General features: G+C 40.3%; 2 protein-coding genes and 1 pseudogene across 4 annotated transcripts in view; 2 read left to right on the plus strand and 1 right to left on the minus strand.

Moving 5' to 3' along the window:
• Nucleotides 1-19968, plus strand: part of AKAP7 (A-kinase anchoring protein 7) — a 145722-nt gene that overhangs the window by 64584 nt on the left and 61170 nt on the right. For 2 of the 3 annotated variants that reach the window (XM_084827525.1, XM_084827524.1), the window contains exon 7: nt 8512-8659. In XM_084827525.1, coding sequence (XP_084683651.1) covers nt 8512-8659 — 148 coding nt within the window. Of the gene's footprint in view, nt 1-8511; nt 8660-9050; nt 9212-19968 lie in introns of those variants that run through there. The other variant, XM_084827526.1, reaches the window with a different exon arrangement.
• Nucleotides 574-5239, minus strand: MSH5 (mutS homolog 5). The gene has a single exon (XM_084827523.1). The coding sequence runs from the start codon at nt 3022-3024 to the stop codon at nt 577-579; it is 2448 nt and encodes an 815-aa protein (XP_084683649.1). The 5' UTR covers nt 3025-5239; the 3' UTR covers nt 574-576.
• LOC146359534 (nucleolar protein 10 pseudogene) lies at nt 17135-19117 on the plus strand (annotated as a pseudogene).

Raw genomic sequence — 19968 nt, forward strand, 5'->3', positions numbered from 1 at the left:
AGTAACTAATGTCTCTGAGGCTGAAAAGAGGACGGAGGAGGGACCATGTGTCCCCAAGGCTCCTTCCAGGCTTGATCTTGTACTGCCAACCATGGTTATATATGCATTGTGTCAGTGCATCAGAAGTAAGGAACATTTTTCAACAAACAAAATATCTGAAACATTTTATACTTTTGAGTCTTTAAGTGTAAGAAAAAATGTCTGCTGAATTAAAAATGTAATGAACTGCATTAAATGTAAAGCACCTTTAACATAAAAGTAATAATTATGTGAGATATGCAGATAAAAAATGGTAACAGGAAGCAGTGGGAGTTGCGACTCAGTAGAATGCCAGCTCACATCATGTGCACAAAAAACACATCGCATGCACAATCTGCCAAAGATGTGCTGTGACAACAATCTGCATTCACCCCTTTTAATTTTCTAGCTTCTATTGAAGATTTCCCTGCACTATCTACAATGTAATGCTATTGGGAGCGCCAGGACCGAGATCTCACTAGGAATCACTGGGAGATGGGAGAGGTGAAAGCCACTAGCGGCAGTAAAACAGGAATCTTGGAAGTGGGATTTAATCAGTTACAGTATGGAGGCTGATGAGGGCAACACCTCTTGACTCATAAACTCCTTTAAATCCAGTTGGGGGTTATTGAGATCTAGGGAGAGGAACTTATCTACCAGAGATTTGCAACTTTGCAGCTGCTTCTCTTTCAAAGAATGGTCAGTACGTTGAATGGGCTTTCCATTGCGGAGCAGCTCTGATACTTCTACTCCTCGGGCAATCACTTTAGGTGGCATGCCAGCCAAAGCTGCAATGTTGGCTGCATAGCTGACAGTGGACACACCTTCTTTGATCCGATAGAAAAACACAAGCTCATCTCCATCTTGGTGGGTGTCCATGGTCAGGTATTGCACAAGAGGAGCATCAGGCAGGAACTTCAGCTGCACCAGGCTGTGGAAATTGGTGGCAACAAAAATGTGTGGGCACTTGGTTGCTTCTTTTATCCAATGCCGTAGCACAGCAGCCAGAAGAGAGAGGCCATCCACTGTGTTTGTGCCTTTGCCAAACTCATCAATTAACACCAAAGATCTTTCAGTGGCATTGTTCACTGCCTTGGCTACTTGGTTAAGATCAATCATGAAAGTGGACAGTCCAAGAGATACTGATTCTCTGCTATGGATCCTCGTATAGATCCCATCCACTCCGCCTATTTCTGCCTCAGCAGCAGGGACATAACTGCCAATTAGGGCCATAAATGTAATAAGGCCCACTTGCTTTAGATAGACACTTTTCCCAGATGAATTGGGCCCAGTGAGGATCTTGATCCGGCCATGTGTTTCACTGCTCTCCACTGAGTTGGGCACAAAAGTCTTTGCACATAACTCCATCAGAGGATGCCTTCCATCCTTAATACGGATCACATGGGAGTGAGAGAAGCATGGTCGGATGTATCCATTCTCTCGCGCCATTACTGCCAGGGACAACAGCACATCCAACTGTGCTGTGTATTCAATCACATCACTAAGTACTGCAGACTTTTCCAGAATCTTAGTCTGCAGCTGGTACATGATCAGTGTTTCCTGATCTCTTATTTCACAATGAAGGTCACCTAGCAAGCTGTCCAATTCCTTTGTCCTGGCACTGCGGTAGTGCAGCTTTTCTTCTGACAAGAACATAAAATCCAGGCCGTCAATCTCAAAGTCGTTCTTGTCCACCATTGTAGGTAGCTGTGGAATAGAGAGTAAGAATCCTATTAAAGGAATATAAATAACACTACAGGATGGAATCCTATTATCCAGGTCCTCCAGTTCTTTTCGGGCTACATCTGTAAGGAAAACTGAAAGCCCCATCAGCTTTCGTTTCTTTTCATCAATGGTAGGATCTACATTTGGTCTTACAATGAAGTGATTTTCTGAGATGCTGCCTTCAAAATCTACCACTTTGCTGATTAGGCTGGCAATATAGTGTAGATCATCAGTGAAAACCTGTGAAATAGTCTGGAAGAGGTCAATGGTATGGGGCAGGGAGCGACATGTATCTCTGAGACACACAGCACTGTAAACAGTTTTGTATAGTGCTTGCCAGTCACTTATCTTTGTCATAGAAAGAGACATTCTCCTAAGAATCAGAGGTACATTTTTAATATTTTTGAGGCAGTCCTGTAGAGTTAGAACAGTTTCATGATTCCGAGCTAACAGGAAGAATTGTATAACGTCTAAGCGTTTGTTCAGCTCTGTCAAGTTGCGGGTGGGCCTCATGAGCCACAGTCTCATCAGCTTCTCTCCCCACTTGCACCTGCAGTGGTTCAGAATTCCATATAAGCTGAGTCCTTCTTTTTTCCCACTGGCTTGTTTATACACAGAAGGATGCACTTCACTTTTAAATATCTGCAGCACACAGTAAGTGTCTTGATCCACATTTACAATGTCTGTCAGTACAAACTTTTTAAAGGCCAGAATGGGTACGACCACATGATTGTCTTCCAGTTCAACTCCAGGTCTTCTCCTGTCAAGAAACTTCAGCAGTCCTCCTAATGCTCTTAACACAAGTGGGCTCTCAAAAGGAATAATGGAGGACAAATAGAGGATGTTCTCAGTTGCTGTCATGTGAGAGGGGACAAAGGGGAATTGCCTAGCTAGGATCCTTTGCTTGCTTACTTCTAAGCCAAAATCCATATTTGGATAGAGGACAATCTCTGGCTTTCCCCCTTCCTGCTTGTCTCCCATATTGGCACCTATATTGGTCAAGAATTTGGCTATGCTAGAATCTTGCTTAGCACTACTTAATATGCATTTGGGAAGTACCTCATCAACCACTTTCTGGAGGAGCTTAAGGTCTTCATTATCTGGTGTGTCAGACATGAAGTAGATTGAGCAGTCACCAGTGTCATAATAAGCAATCCCCAGCTCTCCTCCATACCACAGTACAGACATGTAGACCTCAGACTGCCCTTGTTCATCTTCTTGTTCAGTGACAGGCACTGGTTGGGGCTGGCAGTGGGTGGCAAATGTAGCAGTAGCACTCATTTTTTAGCAGAATTTTCAAAGCTGTGTGGCTGGGTAAACAAGGACATATTTGTTAGTAGTTCACCCTTTAAGACTACTTAATTAGCCCTCTAGGTGAGTAATTTCCTATCTCCGAATATATATCACTTTTCTCATTTGTTATATCCCACTCTATCCATTTTCCTCTCATTTTGCCCAATGTTTGCTGTATATGGCTCCCAATCTACTGGAATGTTAGCAGTGTTAAGGAAGGCATCTAACTTCAGAAGCACGCATACTGCAGTACCACATTTATGACCTGGTTGAAGGCAAAAAAGGAGGGTTCTGCCTCCTAAACGTAGAGAAGCATTTCACATACGTATTTCCCGGTCTTACTGACAAGTTTTGTTAATATCCAATTTCACAAAGAAAGTTTCTAAACAAATATTTCGGAAATAGTTAATTCAATCACACACTAATGTCTTTTCAACATTGTAGTGTATGCATAGTGACTTACTTGTTTGTAATGTAGAAAGGTGCATTTTTGTAGCACCTAGGTATGATGTGGAAAGTTGTATAAGTGTGATGGGAAACTTTGCATAGTTTTATGTAAAAGAGAGAGAATAGGGTGAATGGAAAGATTTGCTGGGCACAAGCAGGATCAAGCGAGCGTGCTGTCTCCGGGCACTCCTCACTTCCGCTTTCATTTTACAACCTATATTGCCCCAAGAACAAATCATAGGTTAACTCTGAGTTGTTTACCCCTAAACAACCCAGAGTGTCTGGGTTGGGACGTCACGACAGCAACCTACTATTGGGGTGATCATAGGCTGAAAGCAAAAGTGAAGAGTGTGCTGGAGGAAGCATGCTTGCTTATGCCTGGCAAATTGTGGGTTAATTAACCTGCGCAAACTGGGTCCATAAGTGTCAAGGGAAGTGGGTGAGTCAGTGTGTAATGATAATGAGGAAAGACAGTAATAAATGCTGTGGCATTTCATGGAACATCAGTTTTCCCTGCCTTTCTTTCTCTTCTGCGGTCTATGCTATAGAAAGCAGCTGTCCTAATCAACAATAATAACTTTTACAACTACATTACAAAAAAGGAAGGCTTCCAGAAATTCAGTAAGGTTATTAGACACCAAAGTTACAAGAAGGAATATGTGATGTTGAGATAAATTAAATGAATTGTTCGTTTGTTTATTTTCTGGAGTCAATACCTGAACTGTTCTTCCTAAGGTGATACTTCTAAAGAATGTTTGTCACTGAAGTTCTCAAAGCAGAGAATCTAGAGAAAATAAATAGATTATACATAATGAATGTGCAGGATCAGATTTTTTATACTAATATTGGGCCTTTATAGAAATATGAAAGGCAGAGAATAAACTGCTTCAGAAATGAATCTGAATGTCCATACTGCAGTGTGCAGGCCACCTCACTGCCCATACATAAAACATATGCCTATACTCAAAACAGCATAGTTTAATAAATTAAGGCCAGACAGGCAGTATTGTACCAATGCTATTGCTTTCTTGAGGTCTCCTGTTATAAATACACATCTTCCATATAGATCAGCAAACAAATATTGTATATAAAAAGAAAATTACAGAATATTTTCCCCAGATTTGCCCACCCAGTCCCTTTCTTGTAGAAGCTAAATATTTTTTCTTAGCCTTCAGTCCCTTAAAATGGCTAAGTGTTGAAGCCTTGATTCCATTCTTTGGTCAGCTGTCACAGGGCTGCTAACCTGGATGTTCAAACCCATTGACATTAAATAAACACAGTAAATGCTTTCTGTTTGACCGATTTCTGAGCCTCAGAGGGATTCTGCACTCAGTTTCCTTCACTTTCCTGCATTAACCATAAAGACATGAATCCTGCCCAAAAAAAGGAAGATTCAGCTTCTATATTTTAGCCTGTAGGACCCCCCCCCCCATTTCACTGATCTCTTCCATTTTCTTAAACCTTGCTTGATCATTCTTGAATAGTAATTTTGCCTTCCCTGCCATTATATATAATATGATACCTTTTAAATCCTCTCACATCATTCCTCCCCCTCCCCCACCTAGAGCACTGCGATAATCAAAGTATATCCCCTCAAACAATTTTGTCCCTACTTTCCACTCAGAATAGCACACTATAGGCTTTCTCTTTTAGTTTTAGCATCCCAAAGAGCTGGGGCTGAGGCAGGAGGGTCCCTTTCCTCAGTGTTCATTCATATCAGCATCTCCTGCCACTGAAGAGATGGTCGTAAGGAGCTGAAGAGAAGAAAAAGATTTTGAAGCTGACAGGAGCAGACTGGAAAGAGCTTTCACTACCAGGTCATGAGGGAGATGGATGAAGAGACTGACAAAACCCAAGGGAGTGGGCAACTTGTGGCTCCCCAAATGTTTGGCCTACAGCCACTGGCTATGCTGGTAGGCCTGATGGGAATTGTAGGCGAAAACATCTGGAGGGTCACAAGTTGTCCACCCCTGATTTAGAATGTCATGTAAAACAAATGAATCTTCCCTTACTATGGTATAACCATCGTTTTGTGAATGTAATTGGGGAGGGGGTTAGGTTATAACCTTTTCTGCTTTTATGAACTAGTTAACGCTAGATGACTTTACCTAGATTTTTTAAAACTTAGATTAATATAGGCCTGTGGGAACTTAAATGGAGAAAGGCACTTATACACTTTGTTGTTGTGAATAGGGGAAAAGATTCCGATCCTTTCCCCACAGAAACATCTTCCCACCAAGCAGGCAGAAAAGGCTGAATAAGAGCTAAAAAAAAAAAAGGGGGGGGGAAAGCACAAGTCCCTCATAATATAAGTTGCTGGGCTGTACCATTTCAGTCTGGTGCTGGGGGACAGGGGAGGTTTAAATAGTTGAATGCTCCCCCACATAAAATTCTTCCTACCTATACAAAGCAAGCCTGTCAAGGAGAAGGTTCTAGGCATTGGCTTCAGAAATGTCATAATCACATCCTGCACATACCTCTTCTTTCCCAATATGCAGGCCTGATACCACTAGCTTTTTCCTGAAGACATGTATAAAGCTCAGTTTCTGGGGCAAACATATCCCTGCTCTTAGTGGCTCCAATGTCCAAACCCTGTGATTAGGAGGATCTTTATCGTCTCAGTGCAAATAGGACTCCATATACAAACTATTCAAGCAGTTCTTACTAATAGCTCTATTTTTTAATTTAATTTAGGGCACAATTCTATGCATGTTTAGACAGAAAACGTCCAACAACTCCCAGCATTCCTCAGCCAGCATGGCTGGCTGGGGAATACTAGGAGTTGTAGGAATCTTTTCTGTCTAAACATGCATAGGATCGCACCCTTATTTAATTAATATTAAACTTTAATATTTGTAGTAAGTATGATCACTGGGCAGATTAATTCTGTCCACATAATAGCATAGGATTGGTATGCAGAATGCCTAAATATTTGTGGTGATTAAGAGAAACAAATCTGATGAAAATGGAAGTATAGACAATCCATGCTGGCTGGGGAATGCTGGGAGTTGTGGGACTTTTTTCCATCTAAACATGCATAGGATTGTGCCTTTAATGTATTAATTAGCACCTTTTCTACTGGTGGTATCCAAAGAAGCCCACAACTTAACATCAAAGAGCAATAAATACAAGCACGAAAATAAAATCTGTTCAGTACATAACATGCACACCCTCATCACTGGTTCTCAAACAGTATGAACACATTTATCATACTCATGCTAGCAGCTGCATTCTTTCATGGCAATATACAGCATGAAAGCAATGTATCAATATACATGGCCTTCCAATAGAGGAAGTTCTTAAATTGGTGATGAAAAATATAAGGTGAGCCTGCATTTCCCCAGCTCTCCATGTCCACCTGTCAAAATTATGAAGGCTGGAAACTGACCATCTTTACAGATTCAGAAGGACTTGCGTATCTTATCTTTCGCATTTATTTAAATGTCATCTATCGGTTAATGGAATAAATGCAGTATATTTTCCTCATTATCTGTTTGAGTATATGACAGGATATTGTACTCTCACACTGTACCCTATTGTACTGATAGTGCAAATACGTAACTAGCCTCTGCACATCTGAGTTTTGAACTACAGCAGCCTTCCCTAACCTGGGCCCTTTAGATGTTTTGGACCACAACTCCCAGGATTCCAGAACATTGCCCATGCTAGCTAGGGCTGATGGAAGTTGTAGTCCAAAATATCTGGAGGACACCAGGTTAGGAAAAGCTGAACTAGAGGATTATTGAGACAACTCATATGTAGTTCACATGATTTACCACTAGATGTCAGTGACATTTCAAGAATTAGAAAAAGCAAACTAACATTTTGTACAGTGCGAAAAATTGGCTTCTCATATATAGTATGACCATATTCTGAGACCCCTACTTGGTCTTTACCCCAAAAAGCTTCCTCAAAAGTAAATGTGTGCCTGAATGAATTTAAAAAAAAGTAATCCTGAGGCCATGTGGGGGAATGGGAGGGTCTTTAGATCCAGTGGTTCCAAAGCTGCTCCTGGAACGCCATGTTTCAGGGCCTACCACTGATAAGAATACTATCAGTGGTAGATTTATACCTGTGGATATAACTGGGGCCTCCAGGGTAGACATGCCTACTCAGTGGAGCTGTTCACCAATGGAGGGATGCCTCTGCCCCATCTTAGCCCCTCTAATCCAAGGTGGTTAGAATTGTTCTGCCTATTTTAATGCAATAGAGGAATAAACAAAAGGAAAAATACAAAAATTACTGCCAGTATCTGCTCCTGGTATTCTGACAACCTAGGGCAAGATGCCCTCAGTGGATCCCCATCTTTTGAGTGGGCCCACTGTCTCACCAGTGTACCACTGCACATTCCCTCTGGGCCCAAGTTGCACAACTGTACACAGGGAGAGTGCATGGAAATTTGAGGATGCTGCTTCATCTCCTCACTCTTGTCACTGGTTGCATACTTGGAGAGGGCAGGTGAATTGGCAGTAACAGCAAGGAGGAGGAGCAGGAAGGCCAGGAGGCTTCAGGGATCATCTGTGGGCCTTGGCAGGTGCCAAGCAGTGCTGACCTTTGCTGCCAGCCCTGATTACCGCTGATACCATTTACTGGTTATTTCAGACAAAATAGATTGAACCAATGCACCGACTATCGGATTCCATTGTAGTGATGTGCTTCTTGATCAAATAGTTGGTGCAGTTTAATGTACCTGTTGTAACAATTAGTTACTGTCATTGGTAACAGGTTACCATTCATGGCTGACAAAAAGGACACTGCAGGAGGTTGGGAACCTACTTTGGCTATGGCAGTGGTATATAGTGCTGATATCACTGCAACAACTGAAGTAGACCCATGAACTGAGTTATTAACCAGTAAGACAATCAAGCAGCTTTATTTTGAAACTTCATTGTCTTGAAACGTTGGTTTGTAGAACCAAGAGGAAAGGAATATGAAAATCTAGTTACTTTATAAAGTGCTATGTACACTGATGATGCTGTATTTCTCCTCCTCTTCCTCTGACCATTTGCTTTGCCTTGATATTTCAAGGGAGTGAAAAGAATTGACCCATTGTTGTTTGAGAATTTCAAGAACCATTATTTTGGAGCTGAACCCATGAAGCGTCTAGATCTGTGTTCAATGCTAAAAAAAAAGCAACCTAGTGGCTACTATCACTGTGAGTCTTCTATCATAGTAGGTAAGAACAATACATTTCTTAAGCTTTTCTAAATTTTCTGGAAATTGAAGGGTTTTGTTTTGTTTTGTTCCATTCACTCATCTTCGTATTCCTTTCTTAAACCTGGAGCTCATATTCATGGAATGTTTGCCAATTTCTTTGAGAGTTCTTCACATGAATACAGTGTCAAGAATGCAGCCTTAAAACTGAGGGTCTCTGGGCAAGGCTTGGAAGATCCTTCACATAATATTGCCCCTTCCTCATCTATTGGACTTCTTAGGAAATTCAGATTAAATGGGAAGCAGTGGGTAGTGCTTGAATCTATAATTACCGGGGCTGGAAATGTAATTGATAGCTTAATAAATTAAAGTTTTAATTGCATATTAAAATAGTTTTCCCTCTAATGGATTAGTAGGAGAAGCTAAGCCTGAGGACACCGATGCAAGCAAGATTGGTCTATATTTTTCCCTGCTGTGCTAAAATTGATGGAAAAACAGCACACCTAAAGATAGCTGTTTCCTCTGTTTGAACTGAAAGCTAGCTGGTATTTTGCATTTCAAGGTGAAACCACTTTGACTTTCTAGCAATGAGAACCAGTGTCAGTTGAAGCAGACAATGTTCAATGTCAATAATTCACTTAAACCAGGATGTTCCACAACACTGATAAGAACTTGTACATTTTGGACTCTTGGTGTCTTACTGCAAGAAGGAATATTCCGTATTTCCAAATGGTTGAAAAGAAAATATCAGAGATGGCCTCTCTTTCCAACAGTGAAAAGTATCACTTGTTTGTTGTTTATAAGTGTTAATTGTAAATAATTAGTGTGGCTGTGGAGCTCCCTTCCAGTGGAGATTTGGCTGTCCCCCACAATACTGTCATTTAGGGGCCAGTTAGAAATGTATTTATTTGTGCAAGCTTTGGAGGTACAGGTAAGTGCACTATGGTTTTATTGTATTTTATTACATATTTGTGATTTTAGAGTTACGATTATAATGGTATTTATGTGTTGTATTGTGTTTTATCTAGGTTGCTAGCCATCCTGGGCTCTTTTTGAGGAAGGGTGGGATATAAATCAAATAAATAAATATTAAGTTTTCACACTTGAGTGAAACCATGGTTTGTGTGCAATATCCTAGACAGGCATCAATCAGTGTGTTTGTTGGTTAAAAGCCAGACGATTAAATCAACAAAAGTATAATTTATCAATTTACAACCCTAATCGTTACCATAGCATACAAGGGACTCAAGCAGACAATGCTTCTAAATGAGGATTTTATTGTGCAATTGCCTTGCCTCGGTCATGGAATTTTACAGGAGGTTCAGACCATGTTGCAACCCTCCTGTGTTTTCCCAGTGCTTCTTCTGTCTTTTTTCTTTCTACAGAAATTATGTGAAGGAGGGAAAGATGGCAAGCCACACAATGTATCTGATTGGTGGTGTTAGGGACCCTCGGTCTGGAAGCACCCAGTGCCAAGTTGTAATTTGCTGTAGAAATATATGTAAAAGCAATGGCTAGCTTAAGAGATATAAAACTAAACGTATGAATACTTTTTCAAGGTGGTGCATATATATGCAGAGTTATATATTGTCAGTGAGTATCCGTTCTAATTGTAATAGAGTTTTTCTTACATAGGTAATAAAATCCTAGTCTCAGATATGCACAGATCTCATCTCCACAGGTTTCAAGAGGTTGAGTGCAGGACTGCAGCTATTGGGTGTAGCCATTTATATCAACTGGCTATAATCCAGAGAAAATTAAGTGCACAACCAGTGGGACTAAGCAAATGGTTGAATAAAATCTCCATTGATGTCAGTGGGATTTAAGCATACCAAATGTTCTCTGGATTACACTAATTCACGTTGCTCCATAGAATGCACATATTTAGATAATAGGTATAAGCACAATCTGCACAGAAATTAGTCTCAGTGGGTGCACAAAAACAAGCTTGGGAAGTGGGTTATCTGGCAAATGAGTAGGTGTCCAGCAACCAATAAGCAGCTGTCATAATTTCAGCATCCCTTGCCTCCACGGTGAAATAGTATCATGGGAGACCATAATAGTGAAATCTCACAGCTCAATCAGCAGTTTTGTGGTGTGGTCCAGCCAACCCCTTCTCCTGCTCCCTCTCAGCTGCCTAAGAATCCAGCTTTGAAGCTTCACATAGGCAAAAGTGCATCTGTATTTCTACACAGAAGCCATGGACAAGGTTGTCTGATAGATCCTATGACTCTGTGAGCACTGCTGCATGTACACAGCCTTCTGTCACTCTTGTAGTGCTTGTAGATGGGGGGATATTATTTTTTGCAAGAACTGTACATGGTTTAGCAATATATTTTTTCTAGCAATACAATAATAACCAAAAAGTTTTATTTTAAAAATACATATTTGAAGAATTAAATCATCCAGTTTGACAAGCTTCAAACTGACCACAAGCAAGAGGAACTACTGTTAGCTTTAACTGGACTATTTCAGAACACCTTCACATATTCTCTATTAAGATTTGATCAGGAAAAATAAAATTCCAACAGTCAGCAGCAAATTTTGGGGAACTGGTCTGAACAGACCAATTAAAAATGTTTATGTGCCTGCATCAATTTTTTAGGGGCATTTAAAAGGCATTTTTAAAAAGAATGTTGGGGATTCTTGCAACCCTGATAAACAGGCTTATTATAATGAAAACAGCCTATAAACTACATGGCTGGATAGCAGCGCTCTGAATCTCTAATGCTAAAAGATCTAAGTTTCAGTGCTCATTAGGCTTGTACAATGTTTCAGTTCGTTTTTTAGTTATATGAGAAAGTGAAATCCTCTTGAAGACACGCTGTCTGATCCAGCAAGGGCGATCCACATGCAGAAGCAGTGATTCTGTTTATTAGCTGATGTGACTATAGGTGTATATCTGGATGCACATCTGTATCCATATCATGATGTTTATCCAAGCTGAACTGGCTGGATATGGATGAATATGTGCATCCTAATCAAAGGTCACAAGTTATTATATACAGCTAGTCGCACCCAACCAAGGCTGGATCAGAGTCAAGGGCTTTGGGTGAACAGAAAGGAAAAGTTAAGAAACCCCATCCCCAGTGCCACTTTCCTGATTAAACTATCACACACACACGTACTTGCACACACATATGTAGATGTTTTGTAGTAAAGAAAAAATAATAATGAGTAGATCCTATCGTAGATCTTCCACATCATGTTGGGTTTTGACCTTAAGCCTCCACATTTAGGGTGGAATCCTAGCATATTTAGACAGAAAAACGTCCTATAACTCCCAGCATTCCCTAGCCACCCTTAGTTACTGATACAGTTAAAGTAAGTGTTAGGTTAGAAATTTGATCTGATGTAAGACACAGGTGTGCTAGAAATAATATATTTACATTTTCAGCCTGAGATAAATAAATACCCATTATTGATTTTTATGTTGATCACCTATAACATTTTCTCAAGGTATTTTTGCACAAAATGGTAGGCATTGAATTACCCAGGGAAAGGCACTAATGCAATCAGTTTTTATACTGGAAACAGAACACTTTTAGCTAATGACAGGGTTCAAAGTATATTCAGTATGTTATTCAGGTTCTTTCTCAGCACTGTGACATTTGTTTCTTTCTTTGTTTCCTTTCTGGAACATGAAGCACCAATAATTGCTGATGTTTATTCTTGTCATTTAGACTTATGTTATCTTTGAGTAAATGTCTAAGGTGAAGTTATTGCTAAACCATTGCAATCCAGTGTTTTCCACACAGTCTTCCATTATTTTTAACACACTTGATGTGTCAATTTTAAAATATAAAATGCAATTGCAATAGCAGTTTTTCATGTTGGACTGGCAAAGAGCCATTGAGGCTTCTCTGGGCCACTGTCTCTTTAATTCATTTTGTCCTGTTCTCTCCCAGTTTCAGCAGTACTCAATTGATATTTAATTAGTCAGTTCCTGTACCCTACTGGGGTATGTGTGTGCTTTATTTACTCATTTTGTCTTTGGTGTCAGAGCAATTGCTCATTTAATTTTTTATTACAGCCAGGTTCTCCCATGATGGGAAAGAAGGTTGCCTTATAATTATTTTTAAGAATGTGGATCTTGGGCAGAGTTTGTGAGATTAAAAGAGATTAAATAGCCTTGGCAGTCGGAACTATTGTAAAAGAAACTTTCCACAATCCATATCAATGTAATACCTTTATTAGGCCAACTCAGAGGTCACAAAATACTGTGCAAGCTTTCCAGTTCCAGGGAGAATGGACTGTGCTATTTCAGTCAGCAGGAGAGATTAGATTTTTGAATGCTCCCTATGTAAATCATTAAAAAAAAGACCATGCAAGTAGAAACTGAACCAGGCTATTTCTCCCTGTGTTGTTCAGTCGTTAAGTCGTGTCCGACTCTTCGTGACCCCATGGACCATAGCACGCCAAGCCTTCCTGTCCTGCGCTCTCTCCCGGAATGTGCTCAAGTTCATATTCATTGCATCGATGATGCTATCTAGCCATCTCATCCTCTGCTGTCCCCTTCTCCTTTTGCCTTCAGTCTTTCCCAGCATCAGGGTCCTTTCCAGTGACTTTTCTTTTCGCATTAGGTGGCCAAAATATTTGAGCTTCAGCTTCAGTATCTGTCCTTCCAATGAGCAGTCAGGGTTGATTTCCTTTAGGATGGACTGATTTGACCTCCTTGCAGTCCAGGGGACTCGTAAGAGTCTTCTCCAGCACCACAGTTCGAAAGCATCAATTCTTCGGCGCTCAGCCTTCCTTATAGTCCAGCTCTCACAGCCATACATTACTACTGGGAAAACCATAGCTTTGATTAGACGGACCTTTGTCGGCAAGGTGATGTCTCTGCTTCTTACTATGCTGTCTAGGTGTGCCATCACTTTCCTTCCAAGGAGCAAGCATCTTTTAATTTCATGGCTACGTCTGTGGTGATCTTGGAGCCCAAGAAAATAAAATCTGTCACTGCTTCCATTTCTTCCCCTTCTATATGCCAAGAAGTGATGGAGCCAGATGCCATGATCTTAGTTTTTTTAATGTTGAGTTTCAAACCAGCTTTTGCACTCTCCACTTTCACCCTCAACAAGAGGCTCTTTAGATCCTCTTTGCTTTCTGCAATTAGGGTGGTATTGTCTACGTATCTGAGGTTGTTGATAATTCTCCTGGCAATCTTAATTCTGACCTGTGAGTCATCCAACCCGGCGTTTCTCATGATGTACTCTGCATATAAGTTAAATAAGCAGGGCGACAATATGCAGCCTTGTCGTACTCCTTTCGCAATTTTGAACCATTCGGTTGTTCCATGTGTGGTTCTTACTGTTGCTTCTTGGCCCTCATACAGGTTTCTCAGGAGACAGGTAAGGTGGTCTGGTACTCCCATCTCTTTCAGAATTTGCCACAGTTTGTTGTGATCCACACAAAGGCTTTAGCGTAGTCAATGAAACAGAAATAGACATTTTTCTGGAATTCTCTTGCTTTCTCCATGATCCAGCGAATGTTGGCGATTTAGAATCATAGAATAGTAGGGTTGGAAGGGGTCTACAAGGCCATTGAGTCCAACCCCCTGCTCAATGCAGGAATCCAAGTCAGAGCATCCCTGACAGATGGCTGTCCAGCCTCGTCTTGAATGCCTCCAGTGTGGGAGAGCCCACCACCTCCCTAGGTAATTGGTTCCATTGTCGTATTGCTCTAACAGTCAGGAAGTTTTTCCTGATGTTCAGCCGGAATCTGGCTTCCTGTAACTTGAGCCCATTATTCCGTGTCCTGCACTCTGGGATGATCAAGAAGAGATCCTGGTCTTCTTCTCTGTGACAACCTTTCAAGTACTTGAAGAGTGCTATCATATCTCCCTTCAGTCTTCTCTTCTCAAGGCTAAACATGCCCAGTTCTTTCAGTCTCTCTTCATAGGGTTTTGTTTCCAGTCCCCTGATCATCTTTGTTGCCCTCCTCTGAACCCTCTCCAGTTTGTCTGCATCCTTCTTAAAGTGCGGTGCCCAGAACTGGACACAGTACTCCAGATGAGGCCTAACCTTTGATTTGACCTCTAGTTCCTCTGCCTCTTCGAAACCCCGCTTGTACTTCCAGTTTTTTAGTTGCAAGGAGGATTTGGGGGGGCATTTGGAAATGTGATGTGCACTCCTGCAGTCTCCGGTAGTACTCTCCACTCTTTACTACCACTTAAAAATTCTTCCATTTCATTCTGTGGCATGTGTAAACCAGGCATACATCTAGGGCGGCTATGTGTTCTGCTTTACAGAGGATAGTCCTCTATTTGAAGAGCTGTGAGAGGACTGTCCTCTGTTTGAAGGCAGCCTCTATTTGAAGGACTATCCAGTTCAAGTCCAGTTTAAAGATAACATAAGAAGGGAGAGTAACAGGAGCCTTGAAGCTGCCCATCAAAACATAGCACCTGGACAGTAGACTGAGCAGGCACATTCTTCTGCACTACAGTAAGATCTGCATTGCATTTCTAATTAAATGATAGTAATAAATTCCAAATTTGCATCTGTAGATATAATTTAGGATGTGCACATTTTAAGCAAATCTGTGTCCTCTTTTGTCCTCTTTGTCAGTGACACATTCCCTCTCTTTTGGCAGACATCATAAGTGGCCACCTTACTCTGACTTTCACCAGTTTGTGTGACGTATTATTGAAATGGAAGAGAAAAAGTTTCTCTTTAAGTAGAAAAGGATGCTCTTTTAAATCCTTTATTATTTCATTTATATCTTTTGTTCCTCAGTGCCAATGAAATCAGTACAGTCCTTATGAGACTGGTAGGGAAAAAAAGGCTATCGTGAAAACACAGGAAACAAGGCTATACTAGAAATTAAATAACCAGAGTTGTAAGAGAAAGTGTTATGACTTCCACACATTTCAAGGAAAATGTTTGAAGGTCAGATCCCTTAAATGTATTTTCAAATTCACCAGTTGATAAATGTGTGAGAAGGAGCCAGGACTGTAAAGAAAGAGCCTGAGGTTTTGAAATGGGCCAGGTCATTCCTACCATGTTAAGATCTCATTACATTCTCACTAAGCTGTCCTGCATTTTCCACAGGACAGCACACAACGTCCTTCCAAATGGATCCTTTCGTCCTCCATTACTTTGTTAAGTAAACAACACAGATATTACTCATGATTGCTTGCCTTATTTAACAAATCAAAAGTGCCTCTTCGGTATATTTATAGTATACTGAATATGAAAGGAAAAGGGGATCTGAGAAGACAGCAATATTTGGTTCACACGCTGCAATTAGAAGCTTAATTATTTTGATGCCTTGGGAAGATAGTGTAAAAATAAATCATTTATACAGATTCAGTTATTATTTTCAGCTCAAAACAGATTTGTTTTCAATTACCTTCCTATCCTAATGAAGGGTATTGCCATGTTCAGAGAAAGATAGACAGGAAGAGTATTTTGGAACAAGTCTGATTGACTGAGTGCTGGGAAGTATCCTTTAAGTATCCTGGCCCTAAACCATTTAGAGCTTTACTAGTAAACCAGCACTTTGAATTGACTTGGAAATAAACTGGGAGCTAATGGTTGTGGTACATTAATAGAATCACATGCTCTTGAAAAATAGTGCATTGTAGTAGTCCATCCGGGATGTGACTAAGGCTGCAATCTTATACTGGGAGTAAGCCCTACTGAACTCCATATATAAGATTGTGCTGTAAGGCAGGTGTGACATGGTCAGATCAGTCTTCTCCAGTAAAGGGTACAAATGGAATATCAGCCTGAACTGTGCAAAAACACTCCTGGCCAAAGCCATCAAAGCTACATCTTGTGGCAGATCAAGCAGATTTTTCATATTTGCATGATCTGCTCGATTAGGAAATTCTATAATTAAATGCCTCCAAGAGAATTCTGGAATTAAAATGGGATCCCAATGCCTAATATCACCCAGTATGGGCTTCTGACCCAAGAGTAATTAAAACGTCTTAGCTCTGAGGTTTGCCAGATGTACCAGGCAATTAGAAATGGATCCTTTTATTGTTTAGAAAGGAATCCAGATAAGGAGGTGTCAGTGTTACATTTAGTTTTACGACTTTCAATTAGTAAAGCCTCATAAAGCCATTAGGTCAGATGGGCCATCAGGTAAGTGACCAAGAGGCCTCACTGGAGACAATAATATATAAGAAAAACAAGCTCACAAGACAGGATGATATCAAGTGAATGAATTTGTGTCAAAAACATACCTGTAACATGACAAAGAAAAGGTGATTGGATAAGTATGTTGGTATGCACATTAATCTTGATAAGAAGCTTCAAAATTCAATACACTTATTTAGACATGAAGATTTAGAGCAGAAAGGTTATCTTTGGAATTCTTGGATAAAAGATATAAGCTGTAGTATAAATAGTTTAGACATATTTTATAGCATCCAAAAAGTATATAAAGGAGACTTAGAACACACAACAGGGGAAGCTATCCTTTAGGATCAGCTTTCCCCAATGTGTTGCCTATAGAATCAACCTGGTAAGCTTGGTAAGCCTGGTAAACTTGATTCCTGTCTGACAGAAAGAAGAGAGCATTACAAAAGAAAGATGTTGATATTCATAGGAGAATTGAACTTATCCAAGATTTTGACATGCCTGCTGTTAGCAGCAAGATCAAGGTGTCACGAGACGGGCAGTACGTGATGGCAGCCGGGACATATAAACCAAGGATCAGATGTTTTGATACCTATCAGTTATCTATGAAATTTGAGAGATGCTTAGACGCTGAAGTGGTTATGTTTGATATATGATTACTCAAAGATCGTTTTCTTGCAGTCTGATAGATATGTTGAATTTCATTCACAACATGGCCGTTACTACAGGACAAGAATACCAAAGTTTGGTAGAGATTTCTCATACCATTATCCATCATGTGACCTATATTTTGTAGGAGCAAGTTCTGAAATATACAGGCTCAATTTGGAGCAAGGAAGGTTTCTGAATTCCCTGTAGACAGATGCTTCGGAGAATCATGTATGTGACATAAACTCTGCACATGGCTTATTTGCTACTGGGACAGTTGAGGGGAAGGTGGAATGCTGGGACCCTAGAACAAGAAATTGATTTGGGGTGTTGGACTGCGCTTTAAGCAGTGTGACGGCTGATAAGGAGATAGATGGCCTGCCATCTGTTTCAGCCCTGAAGTTTGACGGAACTTTGCATATGGCTGTTGGAACATCCACGGGGCAGGTCTTGTTGTATGATCTCCGATCAAGTAACCCATTAATAGTGAAGGATCACCAATACGGCCTGCCTGTTAAATCAATCCAGTTCCACAATTCGTTGGATTTAATAATTTCTGCTGATTCACAAATCGTAAAACTGTGGAACAAGGACATGGGGAAAATATTTACTTCCATGGAGCCTGAACATGATATTAATGATGTTTGCCTATATCCTAATTCAGGAATGCTGTTCACAGCCAATGAAGCCCCCAAAATGAACATCTTCTACATTCTGGTTTTAGGCCCTGCTCCAAAATGGTGCTCATTTCTTGATAATTTGACAGAAGAGCTGGAGGAGAACCCAGAGACAACTGTGTATGATGACTATAAGTTTGTAACAAGAAAATACCTTGAAAACTTAGGGATTGCTCATCTTATTGGATCACCACATCTCCGAGCATATATGCATGGCTTTTTCATGGACATACGACTGTATCACAAGGTTAAAATGATGGTGAATCCTTTTGCCTATGAGGAATACCGAAGAGAGAAAATTAGGCAGAAGACAGAAGAAACACGTGCACAAAGAGTGCAACTAAAGAAACTTCCCAAGGTTAATAAAGAGCTTGCACTGAAGGTGATCGAGGAGGTAGAAGAAGAGCCACTAAATGCGACAAAAAAGAAACAAAAGAAAATGCTGAGCATTCTTAGTGATGACTACTTCAAAGTCATGTTTGAGAACCCCGATTTCTAGGTGGATGAGAAGAGTGAAGAGTTCAGGCTGCTTAATCCCCTCGTTTCTAAGATAAGTGAGAAAAGAAAGAAGAAGTTAAAGATGTTAGAGCTTCAAGAAACCCTGGGAGAGGAAGAGGAGGAAGAACCAGAAGGAAAACCAAGTGATGCAGAAAGTTCTGAGACTTCAGATGATGAAAAAGGCTGGGTTGAAGAGGTCAGGAAGCAGCAAAACGGCAGGAAAGGTTCAAGGAGGATCAGCAAACAGTCCTGGAACCGAGGTTTTTTGAGATTAAAGCTGGGGAAGAATTTAGAAGCTTCAAGGACACTGCCAAAAGGCAGAAGTTAATGAAGAAAACACTTGGAGACTGCTTGCAGCTTGAAGAGAGAGTTGGCGCACTCAGTGTAAATGATACCACTGTAGGAAGTAAAGGGGGTTGGACTCGATGGCCTTGTGGGCCCCTTCCAACCCTACTATTCTACTATTCTATTCTATGATATTAATTGCCACAGTCTAAGAACTGTTCAGCTATAAATCTGATTCTTCAGGAGTGTGCAACCCCAGCCAAACAGGTGGTACACCTTCCTTGGATCACTTTTCAAACTGACCAAAAAATCCCCCACCTCAGTCTTATCTTGATTATGGCCATATAGTGGCTGTAACATAAGAACTGGATCTTAAATTCAGCTAGGATTCTAAGATAAATGGGGACATAGGAAAGACAATTTTCTTTTTTGTTAAAACGCCAGGGTGCCCTTTTTCTTTGTTCAACATCTGATGGCTATCCCAGTTCTCCAGAGATTACAGAGAATGCTGCATGATTACACAGATATTCTGCTCTGCTGGCTATCAAAGTCCTCTAAGGAATTCTAAAATAAGATACACAGTTGTACAGGTCAGCACTTCAGAAATAATGTTATAACATTTTGCTATCAAAATGTTTTTGATTTAACACCATGGCAAGATGTCATATTTAGGCAACAATATATAACAGTTAGCAGGATTTTAAAAACTGTTTGTATCCAAGGCTTCTTTGTCTCAAAGCTCAATCAGTATTTGGGAGGTGGGGGTCGAGAGGGGGGGATAGTAATAAAACCTGAGCACAAAACACCTAAAGAAATGTATTTTATGAAGCATTTAATACATTAAATAAATAAATATGTAATAAATAATACATTTGTAACCTAATTAGAAGCTTTTTATTTGTTGTTGACATACTGATACATAATGCAAAAAGGTACAAGCAATAAATTGTAATAATTCACTGCAAAAGACATATGAATAATTTCTGATGCAATTTCCGTTTGAGATGTTCCTTTCCCCCTACGGTTTTAATCAAAATTGAAAACAGGAAGCACTGAATCATGGGGAAAATGAAAAGCTTTCTTTTCCGAACAAAGAAATGGCTACTATAGTAAGCTGTTAAAATATATAGGTTTAGGAT

This window comes from Heloderma suspectum, chromosome 1 (genome assembly GCF_057233095.1).
Source record: "Heloderma suspectum isolate Gila_16-S chromosome 1, 16-S_ref, whole genome shotgun sequence".
NCBI classification, from domain to species: Eukaryota; Metazoa; Chordata; class Lepidosauria; order Squamata; family Helodermatidae; genus Heloderma; species Heloderma suspectum.